The sequence below is a fragment of the Lepeophtheirus salmonis genome, unplaced genomic scaffold, assembly GCF_016086655.4.
Source record: "Lepeophtheirus salmonis unplaced genomic scaffold, UVic_Lsal_1.4 unplaced_contig_5005_pilon, whole genome shotgun sequence".
NCBI lineage: Eukaryota > Metazoa > Arthropoda > Copepoda > Siphonostomatoida > Caligidae > Lepeophtheirus > Lepeophtheirus salmonis.
In genome coordinates, this window is record NW_027294619.1 from 5,821 (window position 1) to 33,064 (window position 27,244).

Consider the following 27,244-nt stretch of genomic DNA (forward strand, 5'->3'; position numbering starts at 1 on the left):
AATATACATCTTCAACTATACACACGTCCGTTGTTATTATTCCGCGTTATATATTATATTAGTAAGTTATTACAATCCACTTATTATCAATCCTTGAGGTATTTGAGCGAGGCCTAAAATCCTCACAAGCCTTTATTACATTTTGCTTAAATAAAAATCAAAATATTCATTAAAAATTATATATCTATGTATTTTCCAATTAAATCTGTACTTTTGGCTTATAGGTATGAAGGAACACGCTAAGTAGACATGCTAACATAAACTAAATGTGCTTTAATGTCCTTACAATAATATATAAAAGGGACCTAAACCTGTCTCGTCTTATAAGTCCTGCAGGTACACAGTTGTTATTAATAAACCAAAAAATAATTGCATTCCAACAATAACAGATAACCCACTGAAAGAAATGTTTAGTGTTTAAAGTTTTTAAACACTGAAATTTACATTAATTTATTTGGGTGCAGTGATCCAGTCAATAAACTTAGAGACTTTACCATACACACCTGGGTATCCAAGTCTGTGCCAGGACCTGGACCTATTATTTTAAATATTATGTATCCAATTTTACTTACTGTCTGTGTGATGATCTTTTGAGATCGATTAATTTTATAGACGAAAAGTTTCATTATCTTCTATGTTTTTGTATTAACTATTACTGGGTGGGTGATCCATTGAAATTTGATCACTCCAAACAATTGGGCGTCTCCAAGATTACCGTCTACGTTGTCAGCAAGTTTGAAACATTTCAAATGAAGAAGAACTCTGTGGTAAAGGGCAAACTGGATTGGGAATAAAAATAGGACAGGACACAACTATCATATATTTAAAAGACTAAATCATATATATTATTTATAAAAATACTCTATTTGATATAGTGTATTTTGAAGAATGATCAAGGCGTAACCCAAACTCAACTCTGTTCATTTTTTTAAACTTATAAATACAAATTCAAATGATTATACTATATTAATTTTTTCTATCTAATATAAACCCAAATTCTTTTAAAAAGTGTAACTCCAGTAAATATCAGAAAACTTTATTTACTCTCCCAACCTTACTAAAAATAGAGAATAAAGACCCAGCATTAGTTATGTAGTAACTAACTAGTAAAGTAATTAGCCACTGTAGTCTGATTAAGCTGAAACAAAACCCAGACTGGACTGTAGTATTAAATTAAGACTTATATTACATATATCAAAAAATATAACGATTTGGTAAAATTTTTAAATCTATGTCTTCCTGAAATAATTATTTAAATTTTGGCTTATGCCCAGTCGTTATTAATAAAGCAAAACATATCATAATTCAGAAACTGTAACTGACTCACTTATACAACCAAAAATTTAAAGATTTTCCACTTAAATAAATTATTATTTTTTTAAGTTTTTATCAAAGAAATTAAGATTAAAAGTCACATTAATCAATTACAAATCATTGAATCAAATTAACTATTCAAAATAGTTGAACGAAAAACAAGTCCCTGGTTTTTAGATACTATCTAAATTTTATTATAAGTAGTTGGATTTTCAAAAAATTCCATTAAACTTAAATATAAACCTTGCAGACGTCATTGCTATTATTAATTTACATACACATTAAAGCCATTAAGAATATGTGCTAGTTCTTCTGTTAACTTTATTCTTAGTTTGATAGTTTTTTTACCGTTATTTTTTAAACTTAAAATTTTATGTTTTATGCGATGTGCTAAGCTCTTGGTTTCGTCAAAAAATTTATATTTTGTTTTGCATAAAATCATTAAGAATACACACTTATGGCCTTTGAATAAACATAAATTCAAAAATAACAACACTGACATTCATTTTTCCATTATTATTATAAAAATGTTAAAAAGTCACACTATTAATTACAAACCATGTGACAAAAAAAAAAAAGTTCTGAGAAAGATCTAATCCTAAAAGTATGAATACTATACATACATATATTATTTCCAATTCAAACACATTGTTGTTGTGTTCATAAACATAATTTTTTTAAATAAACTGTTTATGTAATTATAAGATCCTCATTGCCAGTCACTCCAATTCAATGGCTGGGTGTTTCACTCAAAGAATTTAATAACAATATTCGGCACAATTATGATAAATAAAGAAATGACAATACAATTAATTAGAAAATTGGGTGGATATATTTTCAAAAACTTTCAAATAATTGACAAATTGAAATCAAAATTTATCTATTGGTGTTCAGCAATCCAGTCAATGAACTTGGAGACCTTGCCGTAGACACCTGGGTATCCAGGAGCAGCACAACCATATCCCCAGGAAACAATACCAACGAGGGTTCCGTCTTGAGCCAATGGACCACCAGAGTCGCCTTGGCAGGAGTCTTTCCAGGGGCAGCAGCACAGATCATGGTCTCATCAATAGATCCATAGTAGGCATCGCTACAGTCTAATATAAAATATCTTATGTAAATTCATAAACATCGTATATGAATATGATTATGAGTCTCACCTTCATCAGAAACAACTTGGACTGTAACAGCTTTAAGAACTGGAGAAGCTGGACCACTGGAGGAGATAGTTCCCCATCCGGAAACAACAACATCACCGATGAATTCTTGGTCCTTTTCTGGGAGAGCAATAGGCTTGACTTTCCTATTAAGAAAATAAAAATTAACGATTGTCACAGGAATGGCATGATAGAGTTCTTACTCGTTGAAGTGCAAGGAGGACTTCAATTTTAAAAGACAAACGTCATAGTTGGTTCCATGGGATGCAAACTTCTCGTGGTATGTGATATCAGATACAGCAATCTTTTGTTCATCTCCACTAGTAGAAAAGAGATCGTGTTCACCAGCAACAACTTGGACTTCCGATGGGTAGAAGCTGTCACAGCAATGAGCAGCAGTGATGATAGTGTCCTTGTCCATGACAGAAGCACCACAGAAGTGGAATCCTCCTGTAGTTTGGAATGAAATTTGGAAGGGAATAGAGTTGGGTTCAACTTCTTCTCCTCCGACGATTCTTCCACCGAATCTGTGTCTCATGGACTTGACTTTCATGAAACTCTCAGAGTATTTGATCTGAGGGGGAACAGCATTGGCTGCAACAACTAGGAACAAAAAAGGGTACAGACGAATTTCATCATGTCTGTAAAATAAGATTGGATTTGATGGATAAGGTTTAATCTATTATCAGATCGATGTACTTACTGATTGTGTGACTTCTGAAAAAACTATTTGCCTTATATATGATCAATAATTAATTGTACTCGAGTATCTTATTTGCACAGCTTGATAAAGTTTTTGATTATCAGAAATGCGTCATAAATTTTTATTTGTCAAATGAAAGAAAACATTTAAGGGAGACCAGGAACACAGTTGCAACATTTTAAATTACGAAGAGCTATTTTGACTTGGAAACGCCAAAATGGAACCTAACTTACCTACTTAGGTCAGCTATTGTTAAAATCTATTTATAAAATATACCAATATGTATTTTTTCTACCAATTGCATTTGAGTGCAACCATCAAATTTTTGGAATATTTCCCATAATATTTACCTATATCATATACTCGTATTACTGATAAGTATTATATACTAGATAAATTAATGAACATCAGGATCCTTCCCTACGTAACAAACATGTTTGCTTGGGCAACGTAAATATATAAAATAATATGGATAAATAAATAATTCCAAAAAGTTGTGGAACTCTCTGGATCTGAGCATTACAATATCTCAAACTTCTTCTGAAGGATTGAGTTTTAATTACTGATATTATTTGCTCATAGATTGTAAGGATTTATCAATGCAATTATGGTATGCCTAAAAGAATTGATTAAGTAAATATAATATAAGTTATTTCCTCTGTCACAGGTAGGATCCTCATCTATGAATTCTATTGGGGATTGTAGCTCTTGCATTGGTTTATCTATTATTCCTTTTTTCTCTCCCGTTATTTTATTAACTAGCTCTTCCTCAGTCTCTATATCTTAAAAAATGTCATCTGGAATAACGTCAAAAGGCTAATTCTTGCCTTGCAGCCAAATAGAGCTTCTCATGGAGATCTCTTAATCCAAGGGTTCCATTTTTAATAAGCTGAACGAATCCCTAACTACAACTGTTTTTTTTTTTATCTTGTATCCAAGTATACAAACTATTTTCAATGTCCTGATTAGCTTGTTCTACACTCCCCCAACTTTGTGACTGGCGTGGCTACAGGTGGACAATTTTTAAGACTGGTTAGTACTCCTTTAGACTAATTACCACTCTGTAATCTCTCTTGGTCCAATTCAACTGTTTTAGTTCATCCAGCTCGATGAGTACGTAATCGAAATATATTGTTGATTATAGGAAATAAGTTTACACCTACAAAACACAAGTATCCATGTACTATACATGACTTTGTATTGATATTTACAGTTTTTTTAACTTATATGTATTATATACATTGCCAACGTGTGAACCCAGTATCATATATAATTCCTAGGTAATGTATAATATATTGTATATTATATACCTTGCCTGAGACCATCAGGCATTATATACATTACAGATATATTATATATGATGCTAGATTTTCATACTTTGCCGGTAACAGAGTGACAGTCTGTAGCTTGTCTAAAAAAAAAAAGTTTATTAACAATATTTTACATTTTATGAACATCTTTTATTAATAAAACTGTTTAAACGTACTCTTACCTACCCTAACAAAAATTCTCAGGGATTAATAATGTTCTATACATTTAATATATGAATGTATTACAAGAAAATAAGCATTGCTTAAAATCGAATTAGCAAAAAGATCTATTCATATTTTTAATAATAGAAAAATAGTTTATACTCTCTAAAATTTATAGATAAATATTTTCAAAAATACTATAAAATCTTTTCCACCGTAAAAAGTTAAATAAATTCAAATCAAGGGCTAATTTTGATAATATAAATATAATAAATCAATTAAAAGAACTTATAACATACATTACACAATTGTTTTATTTCGAACTTTCCTTAATTTCATAATTATTCTACTCTAAAAATGGAGATCACCATAATCTAATTTTGCGACAAGAACCCTTTTGGATATATATTTTAACATCTTTGTTTTTGAATTTTCTTTCTCCCCAAATTTCTTTTCTTCGAAATATTTTGATAAAATTTTTCTGTCCAACGTTTTGTCCTTCTACATGTTGTCTTTTTTACGTTATACCCTTGTTCCTTCAATTCCTAATTGACACATCATTAATTAGAAAACATATCTTATTTATATTTATTCTTGATTAACATATCATAAACCCTGAAATGTGCATGTTTTTAACAAACGCTCTTATGGTTTTATGGGCTAATTTTGATAGCAGTATGTTTGATTCTAGATACAAATAGTTTTACGTTTCAAAAAAGGTCAAAATGTACCTTTTTACCACCCACATTTCCCCTTAAAATTTTTCCATACTTAGATTAAGTTATACTACTTTTGGGACGAAGAATTTGAAATTTATCACTGAACAAAACATTATTTTATGTGTTTTATTTCTATTTTAAAAGGTTATAGCGTTTATCAACTATATAATCAATCAAGTAATAAGTGTATAAGATACAAATATAATAAATCAAATAGACTTAATTATATATATTTGATTGTAAAAACACTTTAAGTCATTTAGTGTACTTTGAAAATGGTTAAGGCGCACTCCAAACTCGACGGATTCATTTCATTTTTTAAAACTCATTAATACAAATTAAAATGATTATTATCAAATAATTTTTTGCATCCAGTATCAATAAGTTCTAAATTCATCTGAAAAGTGTGACTGCTATAATAACTGAAACTTGGCAATAAAATGTTTTCTTTTACTTTCTCAACCTTTTTACAAAAATAGATAGAAAAAAGACAAAGCAATATGTGGTAAATAGCCAGAAAAGTGATTTGCCATTGTAGTCTGATTAAGCTGAGCAAAATTCAAAGTGGACTGTGGTATTTGGTATTAAATTAAGCCTTTATTACATTTTGCTTAAATAAAAATCAAAATATTCATTAAAAATTATATATCTATGTATTTTCCAATTAAATCTGTACTTTTTGGCTTATAGGTATGAAGGAACACGCTAAGTAGACATGCTAACATAAACTAAATGTGCTTTAATGTCCTTACAATAATATATAAAAGGGACCTAAACCTGTCTCGTCTTATAAGTCCTGCAGGTACACAGTTGTTATTAATAAACCAAAAATAATTGCATTCCAACAATAACAGATAACCCACTGAAAGAAATGTTTAGTGTTTAAAGTTTTTAAACACTGAAATTTACATTAATTTATTTGGGTGCAGTGATCCAGTCAATAAACTTAGAGACTTTACCATACACACCTGGGTATCCAAGTCTGTGCCAGGACCTGGACCTATTATTTTAAATATTATGTATCCAATTTTACTTACTGTCTGTGTGATGATCTTTTGAGATCGATTAATTTTATAGACGAAAAGTTTCATTATCTTTCTATGTTTTTGTATTAACTATTACCGGGTGGGTGATCCATTGAAATTTGATCACTCCAAACAATTGGGCGTCTCCAAGATTACCGTCTACGTTGTCAGCAAGTTTGAAACATTTCAAATGAAGAAGAACTCTGTGGTAAAGGGCAAACTGGATTGGGAATAAAAATAGGACAGGACACAACTATCATATATTTAAAAGACTAAATCATATATATTATTTATAAAAATACTCTATTTGATATAGTGTATTTTGAAGAATGATCAAGGCGTAACCCAAACTCAACTCTGTTCATTTTTTTAAACTTATAAATACAAATTCAAATGATTATACTATATTAATTTTTTCTATCTAATATAAACCCAAATTCTTTTAAAAAGTGTAACTCCAGTAAATATCAGAAAACTTTATTTACTCTCCCAACCTTACTAAAAATAGAGAATAAAGACCCAGCATTAGTTATGTAGTAACTAACTAGTAAAGTAATTAGCCACTGTAGTCTGATTAAGCTGAAACAAAACCCAGACTGGACTGTAGTATTAAATTAAGACTTATATTACATATATCAAAAAATATAACGATTTGGTAAAATTTTTAAATCTATGTCTTCCTGAAATAATTATTTAAATTTTGGCTTATGCCCAGTCGTTATTAATAAAGCAAAACATATCATAATTCAGAAACTGTAACTGACTCACTTATACAACCAAAAATTTAAAGATTTTCCACTTAAATAAATTATTATTTTTTTAAGTTTTTATCAAAGAAATTAAGATTAAAAGTCACATTAATCAATTACAAATCATTGAATCAAATTAACTATTCAAAATAGTTGAACGAAAAACAAGTCCCTGGTTTTTAGATACTATCTAAATTTTATTATAAGTAGTTGGATTTTCAAAAAATTCCATTAAACTTAAATATAAACCTTGCAGACGTCATTGCTATTATTAATTTACATACACATTAAAGCCATTAAGAATATGTGCTAGTTCTTCTGTTAACTTTATTCTTAGTTTGATAGTTTTTTTACCGTTATTTTTTTAAACTTAAAATTTTATGTTTTATGCAATGTGCTAAGCTCTTGGTTTCGTCAAAAAATTTATATTTTGTTTTGCATAAAATCATTAAGAATACACACTTATGGCCTTTGAATAAACATAAATTCAAAAAATAACAACACTGACATTCATTTTTCCATTATTATTATAAAAATGTTAAAAAGTCACATTATTAATTACAAACCATGTGACAAAAAAAAAAAAAGTTCTGAGAAAGATCTAATCCTAAAAGTATGAATACTATACATACATATATTATTTCCAATTCAAACACATTGTTGTTGTGTTCATAAACATAATTTTTTTAAATAAACTGTTTATGTAATTATAAGATCCTCATTGCCAGTCACTCCAATTCAATGGCTGGGTGTTTCACTCAAAGAATTTAATAACAATATTCGGCACAATTATGATAAATAAAGAAATGACAATACAATTAATTAGAAAATTGGGTGGATATATTTTCAAAACTTTCAAATAATTGACAAATTGAAATCAAAATTTATCTATTGGTGTTCAGCAATCCAGTCAATGAACTTGGAGACCTTGCCGTAGACACCTGGGTATCCAGGAGCAGCACAACCATATCCCCAGGAAACAATACCAACGAGGGTTCCGTCTTGAGCCAATGGACCACCAGAGTCGCCTTGGCAGGAGTCTTTTCCAGGGGCAGCAGCACAGATCATGGTCTCATCAATAGATCCATAGTAGGCATCGCTACAGTCTAATATAAAATATCTTATGTAAATTCATAAACATCGTATATGAATATGATTATGAGTCTCACCTTCATCAGAAACAACTTGGACTGTAACAGCTTTAAGAACTGGAGAAGCTGGACCACTGGAGGAGATAGTTCCCCATCCGGAAACAACAACATCACCGATGAATTCTTGGTCCTTTTCTGGGAGAGCAATAGGCTTGACTTTCCTATTAAGAAAATAAAAATTAACGATTGTCACAGGAATGGCATGATAGAGTTCTTACTCGTTGAAGTGCAAGGAGGACTTCAATTTTAAAAGACAAACGTCATAGTTGGTTCCATGGGATGCAAACTTCTCGTGGTATGTGATATCAGATACAGCAATCTTTTGTTCATCTCCACTAGTAGAAAAGAGATCGTGTTCACCAGCAACAACTTGGACTTCCGATGGGTAGAAGCTGTCACAGCAATGAGCAGCAGTGATGATAGTGTCCTTGTCCATGACAGAAGCACCACAGAAGTGGAATCCTCCTGTAGTTTGGAATGAAATTTGGAAGGGAATAGAGTTGGGTTCAACTTCTTCTCCTCCGACGATTCTTCCACCGAATCTGTGTCTCATGGACTTGACTTTCATGAAACTCTCAGAGTATTTGATCTGAGGGGAACAGCATTGGCTGCAACAACTAGGAACAAAAGGGTACAGACGAATTTCATCATGTCTGTAAAATAAGATTGGATTTGATGGATAAGGTTTAATCTATTATCAGATCGATGTACTTACTGATTGTGTGACTTCTTGAAAAACTATTTGCCTTATATATGATCAATAATTAATTGTACTCGAGTATCTTATTTGCACAGCTTGATAAAGTTTTTGATTATCAGAAATGCGTCATAAATTTTTATTTGTCAAATGAAAGAAAACATTTAAGGGAGACCAGGAACACAGTTGCAACATTTTAAATTACGAAGAGCTATTTTGACTTGGAAACGCCAAAATGGAACCTAACTTACCTACTTAGGTCAGCTATTGTTAAAATCTATTTATAAAATATACCAATATGTATTTTTTCTACCAATTGCATTTGAGTGCAACCATCAAATTTTTGGAATAGTTCCCATAATATTTACCTATATCATATACTCGTATTACTGATAAGTATTATATACTAGATAAATTAATGAACATCAGGATCCTTCCCTACGTAACAAACATGTTTGCTTGGGCAACGTAAATATATAAAATAATATGGATAAATAAATAATTCCAAAAAGTTGTGGAACTCTCTGGATCTGAGCATTACAATATCTCAAACTTCTTCTGAAGGATTGAGTTTTAATTACTGATATTATTTGCTCATAGATTGTAAGGATTTATCAATGCAATTATGGTATGCCTAAAAGAATTGATTAAGTAAATATAATATAAGTTATTTCCTCTGTCACAGGTAGGATCCTCATCTATGAATTCTATTGGGGATTGTAGCTCTTGCATTGGTTTATCTATTATTCCTTTTTTCTCTCCCGTTATTTTATTAACTAGCTCTTCCTCAGTCTCTATATCTTAAAAAATGTCATCTGGAATAACGTCAAAAGGCTAATTCTTGCCTTGCAGCCAAATAGAGCTTCTCATGGAGATCTCTTAATCCAAGGGTTCCATTTTTAATAAGCTGAACGAATCCCTAACTACAACTGTTTTTTTTTTTTATCTTGTATCCAAGTATACAAACTATTTTCAATGTCCTGATTAGCTTGTTCTACACTCCCCAACTTTGTGACTGGCGTGGCTACAGGTGGACAATTTTTAAGACTGGTTAGTACTCCTTTAGACTAATTACCACTCTGTAATCTCTCTTGGTCCAATTCAACTGTTTTAGTTCATCCAGCTCGATGAGTACGTAATCGAAATATATTGTTGATTATAGGAAATAAGTTTACACCTACAAAACACAAGTATCCATGTACTATACATGACTTTGTATTGATATTTACAGTTTTTTTAACTTATATGTATTATATACATTGCCAACGTGTGAACCCAGTATCATATATAATTCCTAGGTAATGTATAATATATTGTATATTATATACCTTGCCTGAGACCATCAGGCATTATATACATTACAGATATATTATATATGATGCTAGATTTTCATACTTTGCCGGTAACAGAGTGACAGTCTGTAGCTTGTCTAAAAAAAAGTTTATTAACAATATTTTACATTTTATGAACATCTTTTATTAATAAAACTGTTTAAACGTACTCTTACCTACCCTAACAAAAATTCTCAGGGATTAATAATGTTCTATACATTTAATATATGAATGTATTACAAGAAAATAAGCATTGCTTAAAATCGAATTAGCAAAAAGATCTATTCATATTTTTAATAATAGAAAAATAGTTTATACTCTCTAAAATTTATAGATAAATATTTTCAAAAATACTATAAAATCTTTTCCACCGTAAAAAGTTAAATAAATTCAAATCAAGGGCTAATTTTGATAATATAAATATAATAAATCAATTAAAAGAACTTATAACATACATTACACAATTGTTTTATTTCGAACTTTCCTTAATTTCATAATTATTCTACTCTAAAAATGGAGATCACCATAATCTAATTTTGCGACAAGAACCCTTTTGGATATATATTTTAACATCTTTGTTTTTGAATTTTCTTTCTCCCCAAATTTCTTTTCTTCGAAATATTTTGATAAAATTTTTCTGTCCAACGTTTTGTCCTTCTACATGTTGTCTTTTTACGTTATACTCTTGTTCCTTCAATTCCTAATTGACACATCATTAATTAGAAAACATATCTTATTTATATTTATTCTTGATTAACATATCATAAACCCTGAAATGTGCATGTTTTTAACAAACGCTCTTATGGTTTTATGGGCTAATTTTGATAGCAGTATGTTTGATTCTAGATACAAATAGTTTTACGTTTCAAAAAAGGTCAAAATGTACCTTTTACCACCCACATTTCCCTTAAAATTTTTTCCATACTTAGATTAAGTTATACTACTTTTGGGACGAAGAATTTGAAATTTATCACTGAACAAAACATTATTTTATGTGTTTTATTTCTATTTTAAAAAGGTTATAGCGTTTATCAACTATATAATCAATCAAGTAATAAGTGTATAAGATACAAATATAATAAATCAAATAGACTTAATTATATATATTTGATTGTAAAAACACTTTAAGTCATTTAGTGTACTTTGAAAATGGTTAAGGCGCACTCCAAACTCGACGGATTCATTTCATTTTTTAAAACTCATTAATACAAATTAAAATGATTATTATCAAATAATTTTTTGCATCCAGTATCAATAAGTTCTAAATTCATCTGAAAAGTGTGACTGCTATAATAACTGAAACTTGGCAATAAAATGTTTTCTTTTACTTTCTCAACCCTTTTTTACAAAAATAGATGCATTCAGAAAAAAGACAAAGCAATATGTGGTAAATAGCCAGAAAAGTGATTTGCCATTGTAGTCTGATTAAGCTGAGCAAAATTCAAAGTGGACTGTGGTATTTGGTATTAAATTAAGCCTTTATTACATTTTGCTTAAATAAAAATCAAAATATTCATTAAAAATTATATATCTATGTATTTTCCAATTAAATCTGTACTTTTTGGCTTATAGGTATGAAGGAACACGCTAAGTAGACATGCTAACATAAACTAAATGTGCTTTAATGTCCTTACAATAATATATAAAAGGGACCTAAACCTGTCTCGTCTTATAAGTCCTGCAGGTACACAGTTGTTATTAATAAACCAAAAAATAATTGCATTCCAACAATAACAGATAACCCACTGAAAGAAATGTTTAGTGTTTAAAGTTTTTAAACACTGAAATTTACATTAATTTATTTGGGTGCAGTGATCCAGTCAATAAACTTAGAGACTTTACCATACACACCTGGGTATCCAAGTCTGTGCCAGGACCTGGACCTATTATTTTAAATATTATGTATCCAATTTTACTTACTGTCTGTGTGATGATCTTTTGAGATCGATTAATTTTATAGACGAAAAGTTTCATTATCTTCTATGTTTTTGTATTAACTATTACCGGGTGGGTGATCCATTGAAATTTGATCACTCCAAACAATTGGGCGTCTCCAAGATTACCGTCTACGTTGTCAGCAAGTTTGAAACATTTCAAATGAAGAAGAACTCTGTGGTAAAGGGCAAACTGGATTGGGAATAAAAATAGGACAGGACACAACTATCATATATTTAAAAGACTAAATCATATATATTATTTATAAAAATACTCTATTTGATATAGTGTATTTTGAAGAATGATCAAGGCGTAACCCAAACTCAACTCTGTTCATTTTTTTAAACTTATAAATACAAATTCAAATGATTATACTATATTAATTTTTTCTATCTAATATAAACCCAAATTCTTTTAAAAAGTGTAACTCCAGTAAATATCAGAAAACTTTATTTACTCTCCCAACCTTACTAAAAATAGAGAATAAAGACCCAGCATTAGTTATGTAGTAACTAACTAGTAAAGTAATTAGCCACTGTAGTCTGATTAAGCTGAAACAAAACCCAGACTGGACTGTAGTATTAAATTAAGACTTATATTACATATATCAAAAAATATAACGATTTGGTAAAATTTTTAAATCTATGTCTTCCTGAAATAATTATTTAAATTTTGGCTTATGCCCAGTCGTTATTAATAAAGCAAAACATATCATAATTCAGAAACTGTAACTGACTCACTTATACAACCAAAAAATTTAAAGATTTTCCACTTAAATAAATTATTATTTTTTTAAGTTTTTATCAAAGAAATTAAGATTAAAAGTCACATTAATCAATTACAAATCATTGAATCAAATTAACTATTCAAAATAGTTGAACGAAAAACAAGTCCCTGGTTTTTAGATACTATCTAAATTTTATTATAAGTAGTTGGATTTTCAAAAAATTCCATTAAACTTAAATATAAACCTTGCAGACGTCATTGCTATTATTAATTTACATACACATTAAAGCCATTAAGAATATGTGCTAGTTCTTCTGTTAACTTTATTCTTAGTTTGATAGTTTTTTTACCGTTATTTTTTTAAACTTAAAATTTTATGTTTTATGCAATGTGCTAAGCTCTTGGTTTCGTCAAAAAATTTATATTTTGTTTTGCATAAAATCATTAAGAATACACACTTATGGCCTTTGAATAAACATAAATTCAAAAAATAACAACACTGACATTCATTTTTCCATTATTATTATAAAAATGTTAAAAAGTCACACTATTAATTACAAACCATGTGACAAAAAAAAAAGTTCTGAGAAAGATCTAATCCTAAAAGTATGAATACTATACATACATATATTATTTCCAATTCAAACACATTGTTGTTGTGTTCATAAACATAATTTTTTTAAATAAACTGTTTATGTAATTATAAGATCCTCATTGCCAGTCACTCCAATTCAATGGCTGGGTGTTTCACTCAAAGAATTTAATAACAATATTCGGCACAATTATGATAAATAAAGAAATGACAATACAATTAATTAGAAAATTGGGTGGATATATTTTCAAAAACTTTCAAATAATTGACAAATTGAAATCAAAATTTATCTATTGGTGTTCAGCAATCCAGTCAATGAACTTGGAGACCTTGCCGTAGACACCTGGGTATCCAGGAGCAGCACAACCATATCCCCAGGAAACAATACCAACGAGGGTTCCGTCTTGAGCCAATGGACCACCAGAGTCGCCTTGGCAGGAGTCTTTTCCAGGGGCAGCAGCACAGATCATGGTCTCATCAATAGATCCATAGTAGGCATCGCTACAGTCTAATATAAAATATCTTATGTAAATTCATAAACATCGTATATGAATATGATTATGAGTCTCACCTTCATCAGAAACAACTTGGACTGTAACAGCTTTAAGAACTGGAGAAGCTGGACCACTGGAGGAGATAGTTCCCCATCCGGAAACAACAACATCACCGATGAATTCTTGGTCCTTTTCTGGGAGAGCAATAGGCTTGACTTTCCTATTAAGAAAATAAAAATTAACGATTGTCACAGGAATGGCATGATAGAGTTCTTACCGTTGAAGTGCAAGGAGGACTTCAATTTTAAAAGACAAACGTCATAGTTGGTTCCATGGGATGCAAACTTCTCGTGGTATGTGATATCAGATACAGCAATCTTTTGTTCATCTCCACTAGTAGAAAAGAGATCGTGTTCACCAGCAACAACTTGACTTCCGATGGGTAGAAGCTGTCACAGCAATGAGCAGCAGTGATGATAGTGTCCTTGTCCATGACAGAAGCACCACAGAAGTGGAATCCTCCTGTAGTTTGGAATGAAATTTGGAAGGGAATAGAGTTGGGTTCAACTTCTTCTCCTCCGACGATTCTTCCACCGAATCTGTGTCTCATGGACTTGACTTTCATGAAACTCTCAGAGTATTTGATCTGAGGGGGAACAGCATTGGCTGCAACAACTAGAACAAAAGGGTACAGACGAATTTCATCATGTCTGTAAAATAAGATTGATTTGATGGATAAGGTTTAATCTATTATCAGATCGATGTACTTACTGATTGTGTGACTTCTGAAAAACTATTTGCCTTATATATGATCAATAATTAATTGTACTCGAGTATCTTATTTGCACAGCTTGATAAAGTTTTTGATTATCAGAAATGCGTCATAAATTTTTATTTGTCAAATGAAAGAAAACATTTAAGGGAGACCAGGAACACAGTTGCAACATTTTAAATTACGAAGAGCTATTTTGACTTGGAAACGCCAAAATGGAACCTAACTTACCTACTTAGGTCAGCTATTGTTAAAATCTATTTATAAAATATACCAATATGTATTTTTTCTACCAATTGCATTTGAGTGCAACCATCAAATTTTTGGAATAGTTCCCATAATATTTACCTATATCATATACTCGTATTACTGATAAGTATTATATACTAGATAAATTAATGAACATCAGGATCCTTCCCTACGTAACAAACATGTTTGCTTGGGCAACGTAAATATATAAAATAATATGGATAAATAAATAATTCCAAAAAAGTTGTGGAACTCTCTGGATCTGAGCATTACAATATCTCAAACTTCTTCTGAAGGATTGAGTTTTAATTACTGATATTATTTGCTCAAAGATTGTAAGGATTTATCAATGCAATTATGGTATGCCTAAAAGAATTGATTAAGTAAATATAATATAAGTTATTTCCTCTGTCACAGGTAGGATCCTCATCTATGAATTCTATTGGGGATTGTAGCTCTTGCATTGGTTTATCTATTATTCCTTTTTTCTCTCCCGTTATTTTATTAACTAGCTCTTCCTCAGTCTCTATATCTTAAAAAATGTCATCTGGAATAACGTCAAAAGGCTAATTCTTGCCTTGCAGCCAAATAGAGCTTCTCATGGAGATCTCTTAATCCAAGGGTTCCATTTTTAATAAGCTGAACGAATCCCTAACTACAACTGTTTTTTTTTTATCTTGTATCCAAGTATACAAACTATTTTCAATGTCCTGATTAGCTTGTTCTACACTCCCCCAACTTTGTGACTGGCGTGGCTACAGGTGGACAATTTTTAAGACTGGTTAGTACTCCTTTAGACTAATTACCACTCTGTAATCTCTCTTGGTCCAATTCAACTGTTTTAGTTCATCCAGCTCGATGAGTACGTAATCGAAATATATTGTTGATTATAGGAAATAAGTTTACACCTACAAAACACAAGTATCCATGTACTATACATGACTTTGTATTGATATTTACAGTTTTTTTAACTTATATGTATTATATACATTGCCAACGTGTGAACCCAGTATCATATATAATTCCTAGGTAATGTATAATATATTGTATATTATATACCTTGCCTGAGACCATCAGGCATTATATACATTACAGATATATTATATATGATGCTAGATTTTCATACTTTGCCGGTAACAGAGTGACAGTCTGTAGCTTGTCTAAAAAAAAAAAGTTTATTAACAATATTTTACATTTTATGAACATCTTTTATTAATAAAACTGTTTAAACGTACCTTACCTACCCTAACAAAAATTCTCAGGGATTAATAATGTTCTATACATTTAATATATGAATGTATTACAAGAAAATAAGCATTGCTTAAAATCGAATTAGCAAAAAGATCTATTCATATTTTTAATAATAGAAAAATAGTTTATACTCTCTAAAATTTATAGATAAATATTTTCAAAAATACTATAAAATCTTTTCCACCGTAAAAAGTTAAATAAATTCAAATCAAGGGCTAATTTTGATAATATAAATATAATAAATCAATTAAAAGAACTTATAACATACATTACACAATTGTTTTATTTCGAACTTTCCTTAATTTCATAATTATTCTACTCTAAAAATGGAGATCACCATAATCTAATTTTTGCGACAAGAACCCTTTGGATATATATTTTAACATCTTTGTTTTTGAATTTTCTTTCTCCCCAAATTTCTTTTCTTCGAAATATTTTGATAAAAATTTTCTGTCCAACGTTTTGTCCTTCTACATGTTGTCTTTTTACGTTATACCCTTGTTCCTTCAATTCCTAATTGACACATCATTAATTAGAAAACATATCTTATTTATATTTATTCTTGATTAACATATCATAAACCCTGAAATGTGCATGTTTTTAACAAACGCTCTTATGGTTTTATGGGCTAATTTTGATAGCAGTATGTTTGATTCTAGATACAAATAGTTTTACGTTTCAAAAAAGGTCAAAATGTACCTTTTTACCACCCACATTTCCCCTTAAAATTTTTCCATACTTAGATTAAGTTATACTACTTTTGGGACGAAGAATTTGAAATTTATCACTGAACAAAACATTATTTTATGTGTTTTATTTCTATTTTAAAAAGGTTATAGCGTTTATCAACTATATAATCAATCAAGTAATAAGTGTATAAGATACAAATATAATAAATCAAATAGACTTAATTATATATATTTGATTGTAAAAACACTTTAAGTCATTTAGTGTACTTTGAAAATGGTTAAGGCGCACTCCAAACTCGACGGATTCATTTCATTTTTTAAAACTCATTAATACAAATTAAAATGATTATTATCAAATAATTTTTTGCATCCAGTATCAATAAGTTCTAAATTCATCTGAAAAGTGTGACTGCTATAATAACTGAAACTTGGCAATAAAATGTTTTCTTTTACTTTCTCAACCTTTTACAAAAATAGATAGAAAAAAGACAAAGCAATATGTGGTAAATAGCCAGAAAAGTGATTTGCCATTGTAGTCTGATTAAGCTGAGCAAAATTCAAAGTGGACTGTGGTATTTGGTATTAAATTAAGCCTTTATTACATTTTGCTTAAATAAAAATCAAAATATTCATTAAAAATTATATATCTATGTATTTTCCAATTAAATCTGTACTTTTTGGCTTATAGGTATGAAGGAACACGCTAAGTAGACATGCTAACATAAACTAAATGTGCTTTAATGTCCTTACAATAATATATAAAAGGGACCTAAACCTGTCTCGTCTTATAAGTCCTGCAGGTACACAGTTGTTATTAATAAACCAAAAAATAATTGCATTCCAACAATAACAGATAACCCACTGAAAGAAATGTTTAGTGTTTAAAGTTTTTAAACACTGAAATTTACATTAATTTATTTGGGTGCAGTGATCCAGTCAATAAACTTAGAGACTTTACCATACACACCTGGGTATCCAAGTCTGTGCCAGGACCTGGACCTATTATTTTAAATATTATGTATCCAATTTTACTTACTGTCTGTGTGATGATCTTTTGAGATCGATTAATTTTATAGACGAAAAGTTTCATTATCTTTCTATGTTTTTGTATTAACTATTACCGGGTGGGTGATCCATTGAAATTTGATCACTCCCAAACAATTGGGCGTCTCCAAGATTACCGTCTACGTTGTCAGCAAGTTTGAAACATTTCAAATGAAGAAGAACTCTGTGGTAAAGGGCAAACTGGATTGGGAATAAAAATAGGACAGGACACAACTATCATATATTTAAAAGACTAAATCATATATATTATTTATAAAAATACTCTATTTGATATAGTGTATTTTGAAGAATGATCAAGGCGTAACCCAAACTCAACTCTGTTCATTTTTTTAAACTTATAAATACAAATTCAAATGATTATACTATATTAATTTTTTCTATCTAATATAAACCCAAATTCTTTTAAAAGTGTAACTCCAGTAAATATCAGAAAACTTTATTTACTCTCCCAACCTTACTAAAAATAGAGAATAAAGACCCAGCATTAGTTATGTAGTAACTAACTAGTAAAGTAATTAGCCACTGTAGTCTGATTAAGCTGAAACAAAACCCAGACTGGACTGTAGTATTAAATTAAGACTTATATTACATATATCAAAAAATATAACGATTTGGTAAAATTTTTAAATCTATGTCTTCCTGAAATAATTATTTAAATTTTGGCTTATGCCCAGTCGTTATTAATAAAGCAAAACATATCATAATTCAGAAACTGTAACTGACTCACTTATACAACCAAAAAATTTAAAGATTTTCCACTTAAATAAATTATTATTTTTTTAAGTTTTTATCAAAGAAATTAAGATTAAAAGTCACATTAATCAATTACAAATCATTGAATCAAATTAACTATTCAAAATAGTTGAACGAAAAACAAGTCCCTGGTTTTTAGATACTATCTAAATTTTATTATAAGTAGTTGGATTTTCAAAAATTTCCATTAAACTTAAATATAAACCTTGCAGACGTCATTGCTATTATTAATTTACATACACATTAAAGCCATTAAGAATATGTGCTAGTTCTTCTGTTAACTTTATTCTTAGTTTGATAGTTTTTTTACCGTTATTTTTTTAAACTTAAAATTTTATGTTTTATGATGTGCTAAGCTCTTGGTTTCGTCAAAAAATTTATATTTTGTTTTGCATAAAATCATTAAGAATACACACTTATGGCCTTTGAATAAACATAAATTCAAAAAATAACAACACTGACATTCATTTTTCCATTATTATTATAAAAATGTTAAAAAGTCACACTATTAATTACAAACCATGTGACAAAAAAAAAAAAAAGTTCTGAGAAAGATCTAATCCTAAAAGTATGAATACTATACATACATATATTATTTCCAATTCAAACACATTGTTGTTGTGTTCATAAACATAATTTTTTTTAAATAAACTGTTTATGTAATTATAAGATCCTCATTGCCAGTCACTCCAATTCAATGGCTGGGTGTTTCACTCAAAGAATTTAATAACAATATTCGGCACAATTATGATAAATAAAGAAATGACAATACAATTAATTAGAAAATTGGGTGGATATATTTTCAAAACTTTCAAATAATTGACAAATTGAAATCAAAATTTATCTATTGGTGTTCAGCAATCCAGTCAATGAACTTGGAGACCTTGCCGTAGACACCTGGGTATCCAGGAGCAGCACAACCATATCCCCAGGAAACAATACCAACGAGGGTTCCGTCTTGAGCCAATGGACCACCAGAGTCGCCTTGGCAGGAGTCTTTTCCAGGGGCAGCAGCACAGATCATGGTCTCATCAATAGATCCATAGTAGGCATCGCTACAGTCTAATATAAAATATCTTATGTAAATTCATAAACATCGTATATGAATATGATTATGAGTCTCACCTTCATCAGAAACAACTTGGACTGTAACAGCTTTAAGAACTGGAGAAGCTGGACCACTGGAGGAGATAGTTCCCCATCCGGAAACAACAACATCACCGATGAATTCTTGGTCCTTTTCTGGGAGAGCAATAGGCTTGACTTTCCTATTAAGAAAATAAAAATTAACGATTGTCACAGGAATGGCATGATAGAGTTCTTACTCGTTGAAGTGCAAGGAGGACTTCAATTTTAAAAGACAAACGTCATAGTTGGTTCCATGGGATGCAAACTTCTCGTGGTATGTGATATCAGATACAGCAATCTTTTGTTCATCTCCACTAGTAGAAAAGAGATCGTGTTCACCAGCAACAACTTGGACTTCCGATGGGTAGAAGCTGTCACAGCAATGAGCAGCAGTGATGATAGTGTCCTTGTCCATGACAGAAGCACCACAGAAGTGGAATCCTCCTGTAGTTTGGAATGAAATTTGGAAGGGAATAGAGTTGGGTTCAACTTCTTCTCCTCCGACGATTCTTCCACCGAATCTGTGTCTCATGGACTTGACTTTCATGAAACTCTCAGAGTATTTGATCTGAGGGGGAACAGCATTGGCTGCAACAACTAGGAACAAAAGGGTACAGACGAATTTCATCATGTCTGTAAAATAAGATTGGATTTGATGGATAAGGTTTAATCTATTATCAGATCGATGTACTTACTGATTGTGTGACTTCTTGAAAAAACTATTTGCCTTATATATGATCAATAATTAATTGTACTCGAGTATCTTATTTGCACAGCTTGATAAAGTTTTTGATTATCAGAAATGCGTCATAAATTTTTATTTGTCAAATGAAAGAAAACATTTAAGGGAGACCAGGAACACAGTTGCAACATTTTAAATTACGAAGAGCTATTTTGACTTGGAAACGCCAAAATGGAACCTAACTTACCTACTTAGGTCAGCTATTGTTAAAATCTATTTATAAAATATACCAATATGTATTTTTTCTACCAATTGCATTTGAGTGCAACCATCAAATTTTTGGAATAGTTCCCATAATATTTACCTATATCATATACTCGTATTACTGATAAGTATTATATACTAGATAAATTAATGAACATCAGGATCCTTCCCTACGTAACAAACATGTTTGCTTGGGCAACGTAAATATATAAAATAATATGGATAAATAAATAATTCCAAAAAGTTGTGGAACTCTCTGGATCTGAGCATTACAATATCTCAAACTTCTTCTGAAGGATTGAGTTTTAATTACTGATATTATTTGCTCAAAGATTGTAAGGATTTATCAATGCAATTATGGTATGCCTAAAAGAATTGATTAAGTAAATATAATATAAGTTATTTCCTCTGTCACAGGTAGGATCCTCATCTATGAATTCTATTGGGGATTGTAGCTCTTGCATTGGTTTATCTATTATTCCTTTTTTCTCTCCCGTTATTTTATTAACTAGCTCTTCCTCAGTCTCTATATCTTAAAAAATGTCATCTGGAATAACGTCAAAAGGCTAATTCTTGCCTTGCAGCCAAATAGAGCTTCTCATGGAGATCTCTTAATCCAAGGGTTCCATTTTTAATAAGCTGAACGAATCCCTAACTACAACTGTTTTTTTTTATCTTGTATCCAAGTATACAAACTATTTTCAATGTCCTGATTAGCTTGTTCTACACTCCCCAACTTTGTGACTGGCGTGGCTACAGGTGGACAATTTTTAAGACTGGTTAGTACTCCTTTAGACTAATTACCACTCTGTAATCTCTCTTGGTCCAATTCAACTGTTTTAGTTCATCCAGCTCGATGAGTACGTAATCGAAATATATTGTTGATTATAGGAAATAAGTTTACACCTACAAAACACAAGTATCCATGTACTATACATGACTTTGTATTGATATTTACAGTTTTTTTAACTTATATGTATTATATACATTGCCAACGTGTGAACCCAGTATCATATATAATTCCTAGGTAATGTATAATATATTGTATATTATATACCTTGCCTGAGACCATCAGGCATTATATACATTACAGATATATTATATATGATGCTAGATTTTCATACTTTGCCGGTAACAGAGTGACAGTCTGTAGCTTGTCTAAAAAAAAAAAGTTTATTAACAATATTTTACATTTTATGAACATCTTTTTATTAATAAAACTGTTTAAACGTACTCTTACCTACCCTAACAAAAATTCTCAGGGATTAATAATGTTCTATACATTTAATATATGAATGTATTACAAGAAAATAAGCATTGCTTAAAATCGAATTAGCAAAAAGATCTATTCATATTTTTAATAATAGAAAAATAGTTTATACTCTCTAAAATTTATAGATAAATATTTTCAAAAATACTATAAAATCTTTTCCACCGTAAAAAGTTAAATAAATTCAAATCAAGGGCTAATTTTGATAATATAAATATAATAAATCAATTAAAAGAACTTATAACATACATTACACAATTGTTTTATTTCGAACTTTCCTTAATTTCATAATTATTCTACTCTAAAAATGGAGATCACCATAATCTAATTTTGCGACAAGAACCCTTTTGGATATATATTTTAACATCTTTGTTTTTGAATTTTCTTTCTCCCCAAATTTCTTTTCTTCGAAATATTTTGATAAAAATTTTCTGTCCAACGTTTTGTCCTTCTACATGTTGTCTTTTTACGTTATACCCTTGTTCCTTCAATTCCTAATTGACACATCATTAATTAGAAAACATATCTTATTTATATTTATTCTTGATTAACATATCATAAACCCTGAAATGTGCATGTTTTTAACAAACGCTCTTATGGTTTTATGGGCTAATTTTGATAGCAGTATGTTTGATTCTAGATACAAATAGTTTTACGTTTCAAAAAAGGTCAAAATGTACCTTTTTACCACCCACATTTCCCCTTAAAATTTTTCCATACTTAGATTAAGTTATACTACTTTTGGGACGAAGAATTTGAAATTTATCACTGAACAAAACATTATTTTATGTGTTTTATTTCTATTTTAAAAGGTTATAGCGTTTATCAACTATATAATCAATCAAGTAATAAGTGTATAAGATACAAATATAATAAATCAAATAGACTTAATTATATATATTTGATTGTAAAAACACTTTAAGTCATTTAGTGTACTTTGAAAAATGGTTAAGGCGCACTCCAAACTCGACGGACTCATTTCATTTTTTAAAACTCATTAATACAAATTAAAATGATTATTATCAAATAATTTTTGCATCCAGTATCAATAAGTTCTAAATTCATCTGAAAAGTGTGACTGCTATAATAACTGAAACTTGGCAATAAAATGTTTTCTTTTACTTTCTCAACCTTTTTACAAAAATAGATAGAAAAAAGACAAAGCAATATGTGGTAAATAGCCAGAAAAGTAATTTGCCATTGTAGTCTGATTAAGCTGAGCAAAATTCAAAGTGGACTGTGGTATTTGGTATTAAATTAAGCCTTTATTACATTTTGCTTAAATAAAAATCAAAATATTCATTAAAAATTATATATCTATGTTTTTTCCAATTAAATCTGTACTTTTGGCTTATAGGTATGAAGGAACACGCTAAGTAGACATGCTAACAGAAACTAAATGTGTTTTAATGTTCTTACATTAATATATAAAAGGGACCTAAACCTGTCTCGTCTTATAAGTCCTGCAGGTACACAGTTGTTATTAATAAACCAAAAAATAATTGCATTCCAACAATAACAGATAACCCACTGAAAGAAATGTTTAGTGTTTAAAGTTTTTAAACACTGAAATTTACATTAATTTATTTGGGTGCAGTGATCCAGTCAATAAACTTAGAGACTTTACCATACACACCTGGGTATCCAAGTCTGTGCCAGGACCTGGACCTATTATTTTAAATATTATGTATCCAATTTTACTTACTGTCTGTGTGATGATCTTTTGAGATCGATTAATTTTATAGACGAAAAGTTTCATTATCTTCTCTATGTTTTTGTATTAACTATTACCGGGTGGGTGATCCATTGAAATTTGATCACTCCAAACAATTGGGCGTCTCCAAGATTACCGTCTACGTTGTCAGCAAGTTTGAAACATTTCAAATGAAGAAGAACTCTGTGGTAAAGGGCAAACTGGATTGGGAATAAAAATAGGACAGGACACAACTATCATATATTTAAAAGACTAAATCATATATATTATTTATAAAAATACTCTATTTGATATAGTGTATTTTGAAGAATGATCAAGGCGTAACCCAAACTCAACTCTGTTCATTTTTTTAAACTTATAAATACAAATTCAAATGATTATACTATATTAATTTTTTCTATCTAATATAAACCCAAATTCTTTTAAAAAGTGTAACTCCAGTAAATATCAGAAAACTTTATTTACTCTCCCAACCTTACTAAAAATAGAGAATAAAGACCCAGCATTAGTTATGTAGTAACTAACTAGTAAAGTAATTAGCCACTGTAGTCTGATTAAGCTGAAACAAAACCCAGACTGGACTGTAGTATTAAATTAAGACTTATATTACATATATCAAAAAATATAACGATTTGGTAAAATTTTTAAATCTATGTCTTCCTGAAATAATTATTTAAATTTTGGCTTATGCCCAGTCGTTATTAATAAAGCAAAACATATCATAATTCAGAAACTGTAACTGACTCACTTATACAACCAAAAAATTTAAAGATTTTCCACTTAAATAAATTATTATTTTTTTAAGTTTTTATCAAAGAAATTAAGATTAAAAGTCACATTAATCAATTACAAATCATTGAATCAAATTAACTATTCAAAATAGTTGAACGAAAAACAAGTCCCTGGTTTTTAGATACTATCTAAATTTTATTATAAGTAGTTGGATTTTCAAAAAATTTCCATTAAACTTAAATATAAACCTTGCAGACGTCATTGCTATTATTAATTTACATACACATTAAAGCCATTAAGAATATGTGCTAGTTCTTCTGTTAACTTTATTCTTAGTTTGATAGTTTTTTTACCGTTATTTTTTTAAACTTAAAATTTTATGTTTTATGCGATGTGCTAAGCTCTTGGTTTCGTCAAAAAATTTATATTTTGTTTTGCATAAAATCATTAAGAATACACACTTATGGCCTTTGAATAAACATAAATTCAAAAAATAACAACACTGACATTCATTTTTCCATTATTATTATAAAAATGTTAAAAAGTCACACTATTAATTACAAACCATGTGACAAAAAAAAAAAAGTTCTGAGAAAGATCTAATCCTAAAAGTATGAATACTATACATACATATATTATTTCCAATTCAAACACATTGTTGTTGTGTTCATAAACATAATTTTTTTAAATAAACTGTTTATGTAATTATAAGATCCTCATTGCCAGTCACTCCAATTCAATGGCTGGGTGTTTCACTCAAAGAATTTAATAACAATATTCGGCACAATTATGATAAATAAAGAAATGACAATACCATTAATTAGAAAATTGGGTGGATATATTTTCAAAAACTTTCAAATAATTGACAAATTGAAATCAAAATTTATCTATTGGTGTTCAGCAATCCAGTCAATGAACTTGGAGACCTTGCCGTAGACACCTGGGTATCCAGGAGCAGCACAACCATATCCCCAGGAAACAATACCAACGAGGGTTCCGTCTTGAGCCAATGGACCACCAGAGTCGCCTTGGCAGGAGTCTTTTCCAGGGGCAGCAGCACAGATCATGGTCTCATCAATAGATCCATAGTAGGCATCGCTACAGTCTAATATAAAATATCTTATGTAAATTCATAAACATCGTATATGAATATGATTATGAGTCTCACCTTCATCAGAAACAACTTGGACTGTAACAGCTTTAAGAACTGGAGAAGCTGGACCACTGGAGGAGATAGTTCCCCATCCGGAAACAACAACATCACCGATGAATTCTTGGTCCTTTTCTGGGAGAGCAATAGGCTTGACTTTCCTATTAAGAAAATAAAAATTAACGATTGTCACAGGAATGGCATGATAGAGTTCTTACTCGTTGAAGTGCAAGGAGGACTTCAATTTTAAAAGACAAACGTCATAGTTGGTTCCATGGGATGCAAACTTCTCGTGGTATGTGATATCAGATACAGCAATCTTTTGTTCATCTCCACTAGTAGAAAAGAGATCGTGTTCACCAGCAACAACTTGGACTTCCGATGGGTAGAAGCTGTCACAGCAATGAGCAGCAGTGATGATAGTGTCCTTGTCCATGACAGAAGCACCACAGAAGTGGAATCCTCCTGTAGTTTGGAATGAAATTTGGAAGGGAATAGAGTTGGGTTCAACTTCTTCTCCTCCGACGATTCTTCCACCGAATCTGTGTCTCATGGACTTGACTTTCATGAAACTCTCAGAGTATTTGATCTGAGGGGAACAGCATTGGCTGCAACAACTAGGAACAAAAGGGTACAGACGAATTTCATCATGTCTGTAAAATAAGATTGGATTTGATGGATAAGGTTTAATCTATTATCAGATCGATGTACTTACTGATTGTGTGACTTCTTGAAAAAACTATTTGCCTTATATATGATCAATAATTAATTGTACTCGAGTATCTTATTTGCACAGCTTGATAAAGTTTTTGATTATCAGAAATGCGTCATAAATTTTTATTTGTCAAATGAAAGAAAACATTTAAGGGAGACCAGGAACACAGTTGCAACATTTTAAATTACGAAGAGCTATTTTGACTTGGAAACGCCAAAATGGAACCTAACTTACCTACTTAGGTCAGCTATTGTTAAAATCTATTTATAAAATATACCAATATGTATTTTTTCTACCAATTGCATTTGAGTGCAACCATCAAATTTTTGGAATAGTTCCCATAATATTTACCTATATCATATACTCGTATTACTGATAAGTATTATATACTAGATAAATTAATGAACATCAGGATCCTTCCCTACGTAACAAACATGTTTGCTTGGGCAACGTAAATATATAAAATAATATGGATAAATAAATAATTCCAAAAAGTTGTGGAACTCTCTGGATCTGAGCATTACAATATCTCAAACTTCTTCTGAAGGATTGAGTTTTAATTACTGATATTATTTGCTCAAAGATTGTAAGGATTTATCAATGCAATTATGGTATGCCTAAAAGAATTGATTAAGTAAATATAATATAAGTTATTTCCTCTGTCACAGGTAGGATCCTCATCTATGAATTCTATTGGGGATTGTAGCTCTTGCATTGGTTTATCTATTATTCCTTTTTTCTCTCC

At 30.0% G+C, this 27,244-nt stretch overlaps 1 protein-coding gene and 4 pseudogenes across 3 annotated transcripts; all 5 read right to left on the reverse strand.

Annotated features, from left to right (window-relative positions):
* Positions 1–2,057: 2,057 nt before the first annotated feature.
* LOC139907517 (trypsin-1-like) lies at positions 2,058–3,125 on the reverse strand (annotated as a pseudogene). The gene is made up of 3 exons (XR_011784200.1): positions 2,675–3,125; positions 2,475–2,617; positions 2,058–2,411 (listed from the first exon to the last, which is right to left on the reverse strand). The product of XR_011784200.1 is annotated as a trypsin-1-like (transcript).
* A 4,766-nt stretch (positions 3,126–7,891) lies between these two features.
* Positions 7,892–8,956, reverse strand: LOC121131374 (trypsin-1-like; annotated as a pseudogene). The gene is made up of 3 exons (XR_005869038.2): positions 8,509–8,956; positions 8,309–8,451; positions 7,892–8,245 (listed from the first exon to the last, which is right to left on the reverse strand). The product of XR_005869038.2 is annotated as a trypsin-1-like (transcript).
* Positions 8,957–13,724: 4,768 nt separating this feature from the next.
* LOC121131373 (trypsin-1-like) lies at positions 13,725–14,812 on the reverse strand (annotated as a pseudogene).
* A 4,740-nt stretch (positions 14,813–19,552) lies between these two features.
* Positions 19,553–20,671, reverse strand: LOC121131371 (trypsin-1). The gene is made up of 3 exons (XM_040726836.2): positions 20,170–20,671; positions 19,970–20,112; positions 19,553–19,906 (listed from the first exon to the last, which is right to left on the reverse strand). Exons 1-3 carry the CDS (start codon positions 20,601–20,603, stop codon positions 19,689–19,691), a joined length of 795 nt encoding a protein of 264 aa, XP_040582770.1. The 5' UTR covers positions 20,604–20,671; the 3' UTR covers positions 19,553–19,688.
* A 4,713-nt stretch (positions 20,672–25,384) lies between these two features.
* Positions 25,385–26,450, reverse strand: LOC121131372 (trypsin-1-like; annotated as a pseudogene).
* Between the last annotated feature and the right edge of the window lie 794 nt (positions 26,451–27,244).

Bases quoted from the DNA above. Each gene is read 5' to 3' on its own strand.
- LOC121131371 (XM_040726836.2), bottom strand. From the start codon at position 20,603: ATGATGAAATTCGTCTGTACCCTTTTGTTCCTAGTTGTTGCAGCCAAT. The intron at 20,113-20,169 runs GTAAGAACTCTA...TTTTCTTAATAG, and splicing joins TCCTCCTTGCACTTCAACGA to GAAAGTCAAGCCTATTGCTC. The intron at 19,907-19,969 runs GTGAGACTCATA...ATTTTATATTAG, and splicing joins CCAAGTTGTTTCTGATGAAG to ACTGTAGCGATGCCTACTAT.